At 38.9% G+C, this 17,700-nt stretch overlaps 1 protein-coding gene across 5 annotated transcripts in view; it reads left to right on the top strand.

Annotated features, from left to right (window-relative positions):
* Positions 1 to 16,029, top strand: part of itprid2 (ITPR interacting domain containing 2) — a 155,851-nt gene extending 139,822 nt beyond the window's left edge. For all 5 annotated transcript variants that reach the window (XM_072579072.1, XM_072579076.1, XM_072579077.1 and 2 more), the window contains 5 exons: positions 1,287 to 1,437; positions 3,703 to 3,762; positions 6,510 to 6,980; positions 12,844 to 12,962; positions 15,055 to 16,029. In XM_072579072.1, coding sequence (XP_072435173.1) covers positions 1,287 to 1,437; positions 3,703 to 3,762; positions 6,510 to 6,980; positions 12,844 to 12,951 — 790 coding nt within the window. In that variant the 3' untranslated portion in view covers positions 12,952 to 12,962; positions 15,055 to 16,029. The remainder of the gene's footprint in view (positions 1 to 1,286; positions 1,438 to 3,702; positions 3,763 to 6,509; positions 6,981 to 12,843; positions 12,963 to 15,054) is intronic.
* Positions 16,030 to 17,700: the final 1,671 nt, after the last annotated feature.

Genomic DNA, 17,700 nt, shown 5'->3' with positions numbered 1-17,700 from the left:
TCCTGTCCCTTGGATGCTGCCTGACCTGCTGCGCTTTTCCAGCACACATTTTCAGCTCACAACCTTAGAACAGCAAATGTACAGCCCAGTTGAAACTTCAAGCCAAATAATTGTGCAGCATGTGGCTGTAGTTGAACAGTTAGTGAAAAGCACCAGACTAGGACTATCAGTTTCTCATTGATCCATCCAAATCTTGTAAAATAAAGCATAAGCAATTAGGACATGACAGATTTCAAAGGCAGCCTTGGGCCATGTACCAGGCTTATGAAGAGAAACAATTTTGAACTGCAACAGATGATCAAGATTTCACATGCTTTTATATTAAGTTTTCATTGAAATTTTTTTTGGCTCCTTCTGTGCTACATTTTGGAGCGAGGTTGAGCAGTTTTGATTCTAACACCTCAGAGAGAGCAAAGAATTTGTAACCATGCAAAAGTGCTCCCTGAGCTTTTGCCTAAAAAATAGCTTTGTGGTCTCTAGTTTTACACAGTCTTACAACCATTCGCTGGTTGAGGTTCCCCGATTTGTTACCATTCCAGAAGAGTATCTTGAATCATTAAGCACCCAGGTGAGTAGGGATGAACTGGGTCCCCTTCCTTTTTTTTACCCGAGGTTAGTCATAACAAGGTTAATTTTTAAAAATAAGTTTCCCTGGTGAATACCTTTCTCCGAGAGTAAGTTAATTTATTTTAAAAGGGGCCAATACAACAGTTTAAGTGAGTCAAGAGCAAAGTGGGATAATTCGTTCCTATCTGCACTGAGAAATAATAATGCAATATAAGAACACAGATTAGGAATGAGATGTGAGTCCCCAAAAAAAAGTTAAAAATGTAATAAATGCTGATCATCTCAAGTCATTGTCATCAGACTGCAGGGTTTTTGCAATGTTGAATATTTTATTCATTTCTTTTTTTAAAAATGCCTTCAATCCATTCAGTGAAATTAGGTTTAGTTTTGTCTTCAAAGTAATGTTGTACGAGTTATCTATTTCTTTTAAGTATTGTGGAAATGTTCAGTTCAGTTAAAATGTCAAGCCAATCCTCTGGATTTTATTGTTGCTCTGAATTGGATTTCATATCCAGAATTGTGTCTTAGAGCAAACTGTGATGAATAGTTCATTGCTTTAGCTATAATGCAGTGACAGTATGGTCATTGCTTTCTGAATTGCTTCAAGTATGCCACATGAAAGTGCTGAATATCTCATGTCCTCAAATATTGAAATGTAACGTATGTCTAGAGCATTTAAAGCAGAAAAAGAAGATTGAGTATTTTATCTTTGGTTGCAGACAAGAAGCTGACCAACTGCAGAACCTTCGGAATTGCGTGCGTATGGAACTCCAAGAATTGGAATTTCAACTGGAGGAGCGATCGTTGTCTCTGGAAGAACAGCTCAAAGCCCCGAACCAGTGCACCATGTTTAATCCTCCACCTTGTTCTGTGAGTTACATGCACTTAGTCCTATTGATCCTTTTTCTAAATTACTATACTGGATGGATATTTTAAATGACTTTGATCTTCCTGAAATGTATTTTTTTCTTCCTTCGTTTGGCCAAATCTGGCATCCTTTGAAATGAGGGAGAGCTTGTAGGAGTTGTGCCTAAGGCACTTTCATTGGCTTTTGCTTTTGGACAATGCCTTTGACTTCTGAATGCCAGACCCTCCATTTGGTATTTCATACCCCCTGCAAATGAAATTGGGAAATGAATTATTGTGACTGCCTCTGTTAATGCTCAATGCCATTCCTGGCTCTCATAGATTCTAATCAGGTCATAGGTTAATTGCTCCTAACTGACCTGAATTATCAGGAGACTATCATTCCAAGTTTTAAGATGGCGTTGGAGAGTGGCAACACTATACAACACTTTTCACTGTATCACATGACAATAAATAAATCAAATCAAATCAAAATCAAATGAAATTGCTTGCCATTGCTAAATGCTATCTTGTTGTCTTTTGAAGTTTATGTCCTAGGCCTGCAGCAGTGTTCAAATGAAACCCAGTGTAAGCTGCAGAAACAGCATCTCATTTCCCATGCTGGCACTTTACAGCCTTCAGAACTCAATATTGAGTTCAATAACTCAAAGCAAATAACTCTGCTCTCCACTTTGAGTATCCCCTCACCTGTCTCCCCATGTCTTGTTTGTGTGGGTTTGCTGAGCTCGTGATGCCTACCAGCAACATCCATTCTTCATCTATATCTTTTCTCTGCTCCCATTGACACTCCTGCTGCCATTTGCTCTGAGCACCTTTCCCTACTGTTTCATTTGCTGCTCCTCCCATCTGTTGACAGCATTAAATCTATCATTTAATAAACATTAGATTGGACTCATAACATTAACTCGGTTTCTCAACTGATGCTGCCAGACCTGTTGAGTTTCTCCAGCACTTTTTGTTTTTACTTCTGAATGATTAGCCTACTTCTCCAAGGTTCAGTGGAGAAATGTTCTTCAGTTAAATGGGAAGACCAAAACAATTATCCTTGATTCCTACTCTAAATTTTATTCTCCATCTCTCCCTGATAACACACTCCATCCCTCTCCTTGGCAATTTCCAGAGTCCGAATCAAACAATTCACAACCTTGATATATTTGACCCTGAGGTGAATTACTGAGGTAGAATTCTCACTCTAAGTCTTGGAGACACATTCAATTACTGCAGGGTAACCAGCACTGATGGCAATGCATTCTCTGCCTTTCTGGCCCTTGCATTTTTCTCTGGACCTCTGGAGCATTCGCTCCCTCAAAAATATTTTTCTCTTCTTTTGTGTCTTGTCGAGCCCTGCAGATCCTGCATGCTTTTCTCAAAAGCTGAGAGTTTTGGGGACATAGTTTATGAGCAGTAATCTTGTAATAAAGGAAAATATGTTAGAAAGCAGGGTTTCAACAAAAGGAAGGTAGTGCACCTGATATTTTGAAATCCACCATTTTGTCTTCTAGCTTGCGATTCAGAACATAGAACAGTAGAGCACAGGAACATGCCCTGCGGCCCATGATGTCATGCCAAACATGACACCAAATTAGGCCATTCCCTTCTGCCTGCTGTTGGTCCATATCCCTCCATTCCTTGCATATCTGTGTGCTTATCTAAAAGCCCCTTAAATCCCCTTGTTGTATCTGCCTCCACTATCACCCCAGACTTCTACCACACTCTATGTAGAAACAAAAACTGCCCCTCATGTGTTCTTTGAACTCCCCCCTCTCATCTTAAATGCATGTCCCCTTGTATTAGACATTTCAACTCTTGGGGAAAAAGATTCTGACCGTCAACCTTCTCTATGCATCTCATAATTTTATAAACTTTGTATCAAGTGTCCTCTCAGCCTTTGCTACTCAAGAGAACACACCCTGAATTTTTCTAGCCTCCCCTTATAGCTGAAAGCCTCTAGTCCAGGCAGCATCCTGGTAAACATCGTTCTGCATCCTCTCCACATCCTTCCTGTAACGTAGCGACCAGAACTGAACTTAAAACTCTAAGTGTGGCCTGGCCAAACCAAACCCTTATAAAGCTGCAACATGACATCCTGAATGTTTTACTCAATTCCTGACTAATAAAGGCAAGCATACCGTATACCACCTTTACCACTTTATCTACTTGTGTGGCCACTTTTCTTTAAAATTCCATAGAACTGGAAAAGGCAGTATGTTTGCTGACCAGAATTTGCATGCTATATGCTTTGAATTATTTTGTTCTGTTACATTTCAGGGGGCATTCGCTGATAACATAGATACTGTGTCTTCCTCCTCTCTCAATGTAATGGAACCGGTATGTAAATTGCATTGTCCCATGAACAATTTTTATATACAAACAGTGATTATATATAAACTGCTTTGCAGCACTCAATCTTTTGAACTGGAAACTCCTGATCTCCTCCTATGCACTATATATCAATGTAGAGGATCCAATGTGATTGACTTCTGTCTACATTTATAACTTGCTGGGATCAGCACTTTTTCACATTCTGTTATCAATTGCAATGCAGTTTAGTCCCTGTATCATTGAATATCGTGAACTTGTGTGAATCTAGTAAATGATGTCAATTAGATTCCCAAAATCTTTATACTTACATTGTGCTCATTTTCTAATATTTTACTTGAAACCATTTTTCCCAAAATGTTATTAATATATTTGCTATCTTATTGATCAAGTTGATGCTGAATGCCCCCCATTGCTGTTCAGAAGTATAAGACATGGCTTGGTTGAAATATAAAAGTTGTCACTGGTCTTGGTGTGGATGTAGAAAGGGTTTTTATAAATCTCTGGTAGGGGAATCTACAACAAAGGGTCACTTTTTAAAAATAAAGGGCACCTATTTAAGGCAGCGATAAGGAAAAGTTTTTGGCCAGTGTGTCAGCAATTTCTTCGAACTGTTTTCCTCAAAAAACAGTGGAGATAGAATCTTTGAACATTTTTAAGGCAGAGCTCATTAGATCCTTGATAAGCAAAGGTGAAACATTTTTGAGGGTGAGCAGGAATGCGGATTCAGTCATGATCCAACGAATGGCAGAGCAAGTTCAAAAGGCTTTGTGGCCTTATCCTGCTCTTAATTTGATTGATGACACCAAATTAGGAGATGTAGTGGACAGTGAAGAAGGTTATCTCCGAGTACAATGGGATCTTGATCAGGTGAGCTAATGGGCGGAGGAATGGCAGATGGAGTTGAATTTAGATAAATGTGAGGTGCTGCGTTTCTGGAAAGGCAAATCAGGGCAGAACATTTACCCTTAATGGTAAGGTCATGGGGAGTGTTGCTGAACAAAGAGACTTTGGAGTGCACGTTCATAGCTCCTTGAAAGTGGAGTCACAGGTAGATAGGATAGTAAAGGAGATGCTTTCCTTCATTGGTCATTGCATTGAGTATCAGAGGTGGGAGGTCATGTTGTGGCTGTAAAGTACGTCAGTTGGGCCACTGTTGGAACACTTCATTCAATTCTGGTCTCCTTCCTAGGAAGGATTTTGTGAAACTTGTCAATCTTTTCTGAACTCTTTCAAGAATGTTACCAGGGTTGGAGGGTTTGAGCTATAGAGAGAGGTGGAGTAGACTGGGACTGTTTTCCCTGGAGCATCAGAGACTGAGGGGTGACCTTATAGAGGTTTATAAAATCATGAGCATGGATATGGCAAATAGGCAAGGTCTTTTCCCTGGATTGGCGAAGTCCAAAATTTGAGGGCATGGGTTTATGATGAGAGGGAAAAGATTTAAAAGAGATCTAAGGGACAACTTTTTCACACAGAGGGTGATGCATGTCAGAGGAAGTGGTGGAGGTTGGTACAATTACAACATTTAAAAAGACATCTGGATGGGTACATGAATAGTTAGGGATTTTAGGGATATGGGCCACATGCTGGCACGTGGGACTAGATTAATTTAAGATTCTGATTGGTCTGGACAATGTGGACTGAAGGGTTTTTTTTCTGTGGTACATCTCTAGGACTATGACTCCATGATTAGTTAGTAACAGGAAGAGCAGAACTAATTTGATAATTCTCTTTCTAATGGCCAGCATAGGCACAATTGACCAAATGATTGCCTTCTATGCTGTGAGATTCCATCTTTCAATTGTATTGATCGAGAACGCAAGTAGTCATTTATTAAAAATTGCTAATCACATCATGACACTTTTTTAAAACTGAGATGCAAAAGAATTTCTTCTCTCAGGTAGTGAATATCTGGAATTTTCTACCCAAAGAGTTGTGGAGACTAGGTTGTTGTAAGGTCCTTTTGAAAAATTAAGGAGGTGAGGCCCAAAAGGAGCTGGCATGAAAGAGAACTTGAGGCTTGGGGAAGAGCAGTCATGATCTTGTAGGATGGAGGAGCAAGCTTGAGGGGCTGAATAGCCAACTCTTATTTCTTTGCTGATATTGCAACAAATTCCCAGCCACAACGTACTAACGATAGAGGATACATGCTAATGAATGCAAGAAAAGAGCTGAATGTGGGTTTTATCATTCTCACTCTGATACCTCAATGTTCTGTACAACAGATCAGAACTATGTATGGTGTAGGAACAATGAATATTGAAGTCAGTCTTGAAATAAGGAAACATTTTAAAGCACTGATTTTAAATTACTGATGCTTCAAGAGCATTCCTAACTGGCCCATGAATGAATATGGAAGATAGAATACATAAGTCTAATGTAAAACTAATTCAGAATAAGTTGGAAGCTTTAGTTTTCTTCATTGTAAAGTAATAAGTTTATATACACACACACACAAAATATATATATATATTTACTCTCATCTGCTCCAATCATATTTCCATAGTAATAATCTGGGAATGCTTACCATTGTAATGATTTTAACTGATTTAAGCAAAGTGATATTTTTAGTTTATCCATGTTTACATATATAGTTCCTTACTTAGCACTAAATGACACAGGTAAAATAGAAAATAAAATTTGCATCAAATAAGCTTGTTCTCTCCTGTTGAAAGGTGGAAATTTCCAGTAATATATTATTTTCTGTATAATATTCTGTCACTGATTTATTGTTAATTTTTGTTTAAATCCAGGTAAATGAGCTTTTGAGGGAACAGTCTTACCTTCGATCTGAACTAGGGTTCTCTGAACCTTTAGGAGATGAATGTGATTACCCGCAATCCTACTCTACACCCTGCACTAACTTAGACTCAACTTCACGTTGTTCGAGCCCAGGCCAGATGCCTAAATATTCAAGGTCTCTGGGTCACAATTATCAAGGTGCACCAAGCTCTACTGTACAGTCTGAAAAATCAGCAACCCCAGCTACCTCGTCGTCGCAAAGCAAGCAGGTTTATCGTTCTTCAGTTATGCTGACTCCCTCGCTCCCTGCCCGAGTTGGACAGGGAAAGCAGGTTACAGAAGACAGGTCGTCACCAGGATCTGTGCAGCTGAAGTCAGGAAGTGAGATGCCTGAACTGACTGGAGCTACAGCAGTCCCTATTGCTAAAGAAGCACAAAGCAACATTTTGGATCATCCAGACTTTCAAAACATTCTGCAAGAGGTCAGTGATTTAAAATGTACCAGAATCTGTTGAGGTACTGAAGGCTGTAGCAGTAAGTGGTCCTGTGAAGCTTGGAAACGTCCCACTTCTTGTAAATCCATGCTCCCCTCAGTAACCAATGGGGCAGTAGTTTTCCTTGCACCTCAAAAACATCAGTTGGATAATTTTGATTGTATCTTGAGGGGATTTAAGTTCAGCAATCTTTCACTGCTTCTGTGCAGATTGCTAATGATATTCTAAAATCTCTTAACTACTGATGAAAATTAAACAAGCAGAACGTGTATCTATTTATGAACTGTGCATTGCATTTCAGTCAAATAAATTCTTTCGTCTGTATTTTCTGCTGGCCAGACACTTGTTATTCTAGCATTGATGGGAGTTTTGCAAGGGGTCTCTGCACACTCTGAAGAAATTGCCTGGGAAATAGAACATTCTGCTAATTCCCACACACCCTGGAGCCTTCAAATTGTTCCATTTAAATTAGAGAATTTGAAGGGTTACAATGAAATGAAGTAAACAGTTACTCAGGAAATGTCAGACTATTAAACACACAGTCTAACTCCTGTGGAGTTATTCAATTGGTTTCATTCTTAGCTCACACACCCACAACTACACCTCCCACAGACCGCAAACAACCCCAGGACTCAATACCTATATCCCCTCCAAACCTGACATCCTCACCTCCCCCACTTCTCTTATTTCCTGGCTTATTCTGCTCCAGACCAATGACCCTACTTTCCCCACTCAAGATCCTACCCTGCTTGCTCTGGAAAATAGGTCAGTTATAAATATAAATGGTGAGATTCCAGCAGATGGAATATTTTAGCTTGTGTCGTCTCGCCAAAATACACCTTCTGATCAAGTTGAAATAAGATGAAGCAAATGGCACTGAAAGTAATTATCTCTCGTAACCTAAGGGGGAAAAGGTAAGCTGTTCAAAAATGGACATAATTTTATTATAAAAGGTTTATGTATATTTATTTCTTAGGAAAATGTGCAGTGCTTGCCTTCATATTAACTTGACATGTTAAAGATACAAACTGGTGATGATTTGGAGCTAAAACAAAAATATGATGTTTTCAGTTTCACCCTATGTCCTGATTATGGAACCACAAGCTCACACAAATGGTTCTTACTCAAAATCAATGATATCCGATGAAGAGAAGTGCCTTAAAATCCAGCACAAAATGGGTGTTGCCAGCAGAAGCCACAGTTAACATTCACAATCAAAGAGACCTTGGAGTGCAGATTCATAGCTCCTTGAAAGTGAAGTTGCAGGTAGATAGGATAGTGAAGGTGGTGTTTGGAATGCTTTCCTTTATTGGTCAGAGTACAGGAGTTGGGAGGTCATGTTGCAGCTGTACAGGACATTGGTTAGGCCACTGTTGGAATATTGCGTGCAATTCTGGTCTCCTTCCTATTTAAAAGATGTTGCGAAACTTGAAAGGGTTCAGAAAAGATTTACAAGGGTATTGCCAGGGTTGGAGGATTTGGGCTATAAGGAGAGGTTGAATAGGCTGGGGCCGTTTTCCCTGGAGCGTCAGAGGCTAAGGGGTGACCTTACAGAGGTTTATAAAATCATGAGGGGCATGGATAGGATAAATAGGATAAATTTTCTCTGGGGTCGGGGAGTCCAATATTCGAGGGCTTAGGTTTAGGGTGAGGGGAGAAAGATACAAGAGACCTAAGACGCAGCTTTTTCACGCAGAGGGTGGTGCTTGTATGGACTGAGCTGCCAGAGGATGTGGTGGAGGCTGGTACAATTGCAACATTTAAAAGGCATTTGGATGGATATAGGAAGGGTTTGGAGGGATATGGGCCGGGTGCTGGCAGGTGGGACTAGTTTGGAATATCTGGTCGGCATGGACGAGTTGGAACGAAGGGTCTGTTTCTGTGCTGTACGTCTCTATGACAATCCCATTGGATTGTTTGCAAAGCATTTGTTAGTACATTGCATTTATCTGCATGGAGCAGATAAAACAGGTGCTTACTTGAAAGTTTAAAGGCAAATTACATTCAATACGGAAAAGTTAAAATTGATCCAAGTCTGTTAACATTTGTGGATAAATTCAGAAGATTTAAATAATGTTATAAAAGTGTTAGGCTAGTTTGAATTTTTAATTATTATTATTCATTCATGGGATGAGGGCATCACTGACTAGGCAGCATTTATGGCCCATCCCTAATTACCTAGAGGGCAGTTCAGAGTCAACAAAATTGCATCGGAGTGTGGAGTCACATACAGGCCAGAACAGGTAAGGATGGCAGTTTCCTTCCCTAAAGGACATTTGTGATCTCTTTGGAAAAGTTGATGAGCAGAGAGATCTGGGAGTGCAGGTCCATTGTACCCTGAAAGTGGCTGCACAGGTGGATAGTGTGGTCAAGAAGGCATATAGTACGCTTGCCTTCATCAGATCGGGTATTGAGTATAAGAGCTGGCAGGTCATGTTAAAATTGTACACTACGTTGGTTCGGCTGCATTTAGAATACTGTGTACAGTTCTGGTCGCCACATTATCAAAAGGACGTGGATGCTTTGCAGAGGGTGCAGAGAAGGTTTACGAGGATGTTGCTTGGTATAGAAGGTGCTAGCTATGAAGAGAGGTTGAGTAGGTTAGGTTTGTTTTCATTAGAAAAAAGGAGTGGGGGGGGGGGGGGGGGTGGATGCTGATTGAGGTCGACAAAATCATGAGAGGTATAGACAGGGTGGATAGAAATAAGCTTTTTCCCAGGATGAAGGATTCAATAACAAGAGGTCACACTTTCAAGATGAGAGGTGAAAAGTTTAAAGGGGTTACACATGGCAAGTACTTTACACAGAGGGTGGGTGGGTGTCTGGAACGTGTTGCCAGCAGAGGTGCAGGCACAGTAGATATCTGTGACTCTATGGACAGGTGCATGAGTAGATGCGGAGCAGAGGGATACAGATGCTTAGGAATTGAGCGACAGGTTTAGGCAGTGGATTTGGATCGGCTCAGGCTTGGAGGGTCAAAGGTTCTTGGGCTGTAAATTTTCTGAATTCTTAGCCAGTTGGATTTTTCCGACCAATTGGCAATAGGTTTGTGATCATGATTTCAGATTTTTTAAGAATTGAATTCAAATTCCACTGTCAGCTGAGACAGGATTCTAACTCTAATCCCCAGATTAACAGTCCAGCAATAATTCCACAAGGCCATCGCACTCCACGCACCCCCCCCACCCCCACCCCTCCCCAATGACAGGAAATGGAGAAGATATCATAAATACATGGATATAAGACATACACAAAAATATAGTTGAAAAATTTGTTGAGCTTGAACTTAACAAAGTATAAATTCAGTTTGGTTAGGTAGCTTTTTTTTGGCAAGGGGGGACGGGGGGGTGGTGGTGGTGAGGGAACAGTGGGAAGCAGATTCACTGGGGGTTCTCATGTTTGCAAAGCCTTGCGTTTGAGTTCAATAACATTCATAATTCTTTATCGTCTTATCTATGATTCTTCAGAAGGTTGAAATCAGCCCATTTCACACTTTGCAGTGTGAATGTTCCAATGTGTTGTTGAGCTGAATATAAACGTTGTGAAAACTCTAAATAGCATTTGGTCATTTTAAAGTTGTGCCGTGATACAGTTGAAATAACAAATCTAGTGTTCAAACTTAAATGGCAGGTTATTGGTTAAACCCAACTAGTCACTTCCAATGGTCATTTAATTTGTCTTGAATTAACATTGTTACTGTCTTGATGCTTTAATTTTGAATTACAGAATTCCTGTTTGGAGACCTGTAAATGCTTATTCTGATTAGGGGTGAGGATAGCTCAGACAAATTTGGACAGGGTGATGAGAAATGGATCTATTTAGAATAATGTCTGTGAGGAAATGACATCTGTCATTGTCTGTTACAAAGCTGTCTTTGCATGCATGGTTTTACATCTCCAAGTGACTTGTGTAACACAGGTGAAATTTCCTACCAACAAATAATAACTTTTCTAACACTGAAAGGTTATATGTGGTGTACATATGATATGTGATGAGTTTTTGTTCCATGTTGAAGTACTTAAAAGAATCTCACATCAATTTTTTTTTCATTGTTAACTTACACTGTTTACCATAGATTATCATGTCAATCTTAGAGTTAATCTTGATTTAACTTCAGAATAAAGCTGCATTCAGTTGATAGTTCTGTTGAATGAAGCTAGCTGTTCAGTAGTGAACTCCAAATTGTGAACTTGTTTACTAGTGTCTGTGCACAATAGATATTGTGATTTTTGTGGATTGGCATGTGGATCTCTACCTAGTGATGGTGCTGACTACACAAACAGCCAGGGGAAACCTTAGGGTTAACCTGCCTTTACCAGACCAACAACCTTTATTATATTAATTCAGTTTTGTAAAAGATTTTTATTTTTTGGCTTTCAGAAAGCATATCTCCATAAGGCCATCTGAAATCATTGTTAATAAGACTCCAGAGACAACCCGTGAAAAGATATAAAAGACAAATTTGTAAAGTATTCAGTTGTTGCATTTTCGATCTACCTAAGAACTATTAAATCAATGTTTAGAGCCAATGGTTAGAATATATTTTTAAGAATACAGTTTATGAAAAATTATCAGTTACCAAATGTAAGTTACCTTGTGCAACATAGAAACTAGGTTTAGATTTGAGTAAAATCCAGTATGACTCAGTAATGAACTATTTCGTAGATACAATATATTTTTTCTACACATTGTCAAACTGGCAATGGATTGGTAATTCAACTTGACAAAGCTTTTTAAATTCTCAGAATTAATACTGGTGATGAAACGTTTTCATTCACTTCGCTCTTCAGTGCTTTGATATGATAACCTTGACCTACCACCTCAACTAATTTCAAAGTTTTGTTGGAGGTTTGACATATTTTTTTTGCTGTGTCACTTAGTATCTTGTATCGTTGTATTAAATGTTCCCCTGCTATTCCATCAGTTGCCTTTTTTTAAAAAGATGAAGAGATGTTACCTGTCAAAATCATGCCCTTAGGCTAGATCATTCCTGTGGCCTTTCTTCATCATGCCTCCAGATCTTGAATAGTTCCCTTGTGACCAAATGAGCAAAATGGGATACAGTATTCAAGATGTTGTTTAACTTGGCTGGAGTCCTAAACGAGTATATTATTGTTCCACTATTCTTTGACATGCTAAAGGAAAATTTATGTCCCTTTCAAACTTACCTTTTAGCTATTTTTACACTGAGAAATGAATTGCTAAATATTTAATATTTAGAATAAGAATTAATGTTTAAATCCATTGAGTGGTCATGTTTACTTAAGGAAAGACCTTCATTAACTGAATTGTTAGTGGCATGATCTCATATCACTGTCCCATTTTATGATTAGTCCTGGTTTATTATCATAGAAACCCTAAGCTTCAGAAAATTGGCATATATTTAAATATACAGCAGCAATAAAGCTCCTAGCCTTTCAGCAGAATATCTGATTCGCAAACTAAACAGTGTGACACATTCTGAATCCCATCATTAATTTTTTTTTGGAGGCACTAAATAATTTGATAAAAGCAGGATGTGGAAAATGGTGTAACGTTTCCATTTTTCACTTGCAAAGTGGCCCCAATTGGGTGCTAGTGTTAAAATTGAACATTTATTTTCAAATCTGTCTTACAAATCGAAAAGTAATGATCCTTAGGCATGAGAATAACATCAGCATTGACCAAGAACATAAGAGAAATGTAGTACACAATTCCTAGAAAAGTCTAAATCCTGCCATGTAAACATCATAAAGAGGTTATTAAATTAATTGACTGAAAATGTTTGCCTAGAAGAGATTACACGTCTTGTTTGCTTTTACTTTTAATAATTGCTGTACTTTTACAATTGCTGTAATTCTGTCACCATCAGATAAAAGAATCACTTGCTGGAGAAATAAGGCGGGAGATTATGGATGGACTTCTAGCTGCGATATCTCCAACTAGTAGGTCTGCTGTTGGGCAAAGGGAAGAGTTGTAACTGTAACTCTGGTGAGTAACTATTGCTAACTCAAACTATTGTGTTGGCAAAGAGATAGAAAGTCTGGTTAATAATTTTCTTTTCTGAAATCTGGCCTTCCTCTTTTACTCAAAGTTGTGTCAAACTATCTAGAAAGCAATTTTATGAGATTCCTTCATGTTTGTATTTCAGTCTTAAAATTAATCATTAGTAAGATTTGAAATGTTTAAGATCCTCTTTCCTTTAGTCTGTGAGCATTTTCACTAGCAGCTAACTGCCCTGAACAACTTATTGTGTGTTGATGATAAAAAGGAATACAAAGATTAAGCAACCATTGTGTGGACTTGGATGATAACATTGTCAATATAGAGAAAGTGGTAGGTCACATTATTCTGTCATTTGTGTCTAAGGCTTAGGGCCATTGTAAAAGGTCCTTCATAGTTCTTGATGGCTTATGAAATGTTGAAATACCAAAAACTGCATCTACCATGTTTTGCTTTATTTTTGCAAAAGATACGGCATACTTGCAGGAAGGTTCTAAATGAATGAGAAAAGCACTCATTTTTGGAAATCTGATTCATTCAACCAAAATAAAAACTATAGTGTTTGTATACTGTATCTTAGAACATTCAATTAGTCACAGGCAACCTGTAGGCAGTCTCTTCTCGGTTTTTCTTATAAAGGGATTCGTCTTTGTGATTGGTGTCTAATGTTAAATTCCCTGTTCCTAAACACTCTGCCTTATATAATATATGCCGACTTAACTACTTCATCTAATTGTCCCAATAACGTAAGGGCCCAGTATACATACACACCAAGGTCCCCCTGATCCACTAAACAAAAAAACCCGAAGAAGTGTGGATGCTGGAATTTAGAAACATAGACAGAAATTGCTGGAAAATCTCACCACATCTGGCTATATCTATGGAAGGAGAGCAAAGCTAACATATCATTCTTTCTCCACTCCCAACCCCTCCCTATACTCCTTATGGCACCTTCCCACACAATCGCAGAAGGTGTAACACCTGCCCATTTACTTCCTCCCTCCTCACTATCTAAGGCTCCAGATATATCTTCCAGGTGAAGCAACAATTTACCTGCACTTCACTCAATCTAGTCTACTGTATTAGTTGCTCACAATGTGGTCTCCTCTACACTTGGACGTCAAAGCGAAGACTGGGCGACCGTTTTGCAGAACACCTACGTTTTGTCATAAAAAAGACTCTGAGCTTCCTGTTGCCTGCCACTTTAATGCACCACCCTGTTCCCTGGCCAACATCCCTGTCTCAGGCTTGCTGCAGTGTGCCAGCAAAGCTCAGTGCAAGCTGGAAGACCTCATTTTCTGCTTGGGAACCCTGCAGACTTCAGGACTCAATGTGGAGTTCAATAATTTTAGGGCCTGAGCATCTTGTCCCATGTCCCTACTCCAACCCCCACACACCTGGCCTTGTCATCACAGGGACTGCTACCTCAAACAACCCATTGTCAGCTAGTAATGATCCCCATTGGCAGCTATTGATTCTCCCAAACTGACCTTTACCCATTCCTTTTGTCTGCTCAACTGTTTTTCTCCTCTTTCCCCCCACCACCAACACCCCACCACCCCATCTTCGGCATATATGCCAACCTTTTCCTAACTACAATCAGTTCTGAAGAAGCGTCGCTGGACCTTCAATGGTAACTCTGCTTTCTCTCCTCAGATTCTGCCATTTCTGCTGGGTTTTTGCAGCAATTTCAGTTTTTGTTTCCCTCTGATCCACCGTTCTTCCCAGGATCCTACCCTTCATCAAGTACTCCCTTGCCTGTTTGACTTGCCCAAGTGTATTGCCTCTCATTTATCTGTCATGATTCATTTGCGAGACTGGGAAAAAAAACTTGATGCTGTTCTAAGTTGCGGTCCTGTTCAAGCAGGTTATGTCAGTATGAGAAAAATTTCTGCACGACTGTTAAAGGAAGTAATTAAGGCCACTGAATCCAAGAAAGAATGTATATGAAGATCCAAATTTGTGAATGATGATGAAAAATATTGCTTGAAAAACGTGCAAAGTGAATTTTAGTTACTGACTGCCCTATTGTACCCATTTATGTTCCATTTAAGTATAACCTGTTTTAATTTTCTTTTAGTCAAGGATGTTTTTTTTTTATTGTGGCCTGGGTTCAAAAGAGGCAGCCTTCAGCACAGGTGAACAGTTTAATTTCTGCCTCTTGGAATTCGTACTGGTGGAACTTGCCATTTGAATGCACCAACGTAGATATCCAGTGCTTCACAAAATGCTACTGCTACTGAGATGGGCTGCTTTTATCTAGTCATCTTTCAGAACACCTTGTATGCAAAATCTAAACTCAATTTTTTGTATTTGATTGTGCTTCACTGAGCTAAAATTGTTTTAAAATGGTTAACTCAAATGTAATGGGTGTATCATTGTAAAAGATTTAAATTTGTTCTAATATTTGTTGGTGTCTTTCTATTAGACATTTACCTCTTACGTACATAGTAAGGTTGAAACTTGAAATTCCACTTTTCGTTAAAGTTTAAGTCAGCTACATGTGCTGTAACACTATGGAAATTTGTTATCATTTCCTCTTTGGAGCACTGACCTCTATGAGGTATTCCCTGTGCAATAAATGTTTAACATGGCAAACTTGAATTGACAAATGTACCTTTACTACTGTTTGTAATCACATCACCTTTAATATCTCTGAAATATTCAGTCCACTACATTTAAGAGGAAAAATCATTTCGCCATTAAGTTTTAAATAGAAAGATTTGAGGGCATCTTTCTGAGTGCTACAAACTGGTATGGGGTGGTCCTACACTGTATTTTATAAGCTTTAAGTATTTAATTTCATTTGATAATCTTGAATTTATTTCTAATCTTGAATAGGTGCAGTAACTGGGGTTGGGATGCAAAATACTAGTGCTGAAAGCTTTTTCTAATTTGTACTTGATACATTATATTACCATACATTTATTTACTGAAAGTGTATGATGGTTCATGTATATGGAATGTATGCTAAAAGAAATTGTACAAGAGTTTAACGTGGGATGCATGTGGAATATATTGAAATCACTAATAAATATTTATTTTAAATATAAAAGGCTAATTCTGTGTGTGATTTTTTTTGTAAAATCAATTCTCTATTCATTTTAATTTGCATTTGGTGAGGAAGGATATGGGAGAGTGACAAGAGGTGGAGGACAGAGAGGCAAAAATTCAAGTAGGAAAACATGAGCATGGATTATGGAAGGAAAGATAATAGGTACAAGTGAGTTTGATTTTGCCTTTCACATCCTGTATAGGATGTGATGTGAAGTTGATGAGAACATGCTGAATAGTTCTGCTGCACCAGTGGCTAAACAGATGGATATTTATCATTTCTAGACATAACCTGTACATACTCAAACTGGTTCACACAAACGGTTAAACCATATGTTTCAAAATGTAAGTACAATAGGATAATGTGATTAAAACTGAAATATACTCTGCCTACCACAGTTTGCTCTTTGTTTTCTCCAGTTTAGGAATATTTGCAGAGCTGTCGGCTACATGAGTATCAAGCAGCAATCACGTCTAACAAGATAGGCCAACATTACCCTCTGCTTGACGTTCAGCAGCATTGAAAATAGAATACACCATAGTGCCAGAGGAGCCTATGTTGCACTCTCAGAGAAAGATGATTGGCGGTGCATTTAATGTGAAATCACCAGATTTCGGGTGAGGGATTAAATTGGAAAGGCAAAGCATTTATGGTGATCTCAGCCAGTATAGAAATTGATCCTGTGCTATTATTGTCACTGCATCGCAAATAAGTTATCCAACCAGCTGTGTTAGTAGATCCCCATACAATCGATGGCATTAATATTGTTGAAGCTCTGCTTTCAATAGTTTGAGCATTAATATTGAGCACAATCTAGGCCAGCCACACAAATGCCATGGTTATCAAAGCAGATCAGAATCTGAGTTTCCACTAACCATCTGGACTCTGAATATCACTTCCCTTTAATGTCACTGGGTGAGCATCATGGAATTTCATCTCGAGTGGCATTATTTGTCTATTTATACCAAATGGACTGCAGTGGTTCAAGAAGACCGTTGACCACTACCATCTTGATGGCAACTAGAGATGGGGAATAAATGCTGACCCAATCAGCAAAGCCCATATCCTGTGAATAAATTTTAAAAATTCATAACTGAATGACTTGGCACCTTATCTCTCCCGCCTCTTGCACGGTACATGTGAGCAGCAGTGTGATGGAATACTGTCTACACAGACTTACACATAGCAGTATTTAAACATTTGACGTCAATCACGACGAAGCAGTTGCTTCATTGACATGTCATGCAGATGTCAAAGTATAGCCAGCACCACCAGCATGCCTTGGCTGCATACCTGCAATTAGGCATGTACTTAAGGCTCTTGGCTTGCACCTCCAAACCCCAAAGCCTCCCACAATTCGAAATACAAGGGTAGCAGCTGCACCATCACCTCTGTGTTTCATAACTTGGAGGTTTGATTTTAAGACATTTCTGAAGAATAAATTGCTGTGTGTGAAAGTACATTCTACTGCTATTTTGATGATTGATAGCAGCAGATATGGAGCATAGACGACTGGTTTTAAAAGACAGTCAAACAAAACTATTGACCACTCCGCGATAAGGATGTACGTGATTCAGAATGGTGCAAACATTTCCTGTTTTAAAAATTCAACTATAAGACACATTAACTGCAGATGTGGGACTATTATGGATAAATGATTGGCCCTCAGGT

Source organism: Chiloscyllium punctatum, chromosome 10 (genome assembly GCF_047496795.1).
Source record: "Chiloscyllium punctatum isolate Juve2018m chromosome 10, sChiPun1.3, whole genome shotgun sequence".
Lineage (NCBI taxonomy): Eukaryota > Metazoa > Chordata > Chondrichthyes > Orectolobiformes > Hemiscylliidae > Chiloscyllium > Chiloscyllium punctatum.
Note: the sequence above shows the minus strand (reverse complement) of the source record. Positions and strands in the feature narration are given on the sequence as shown.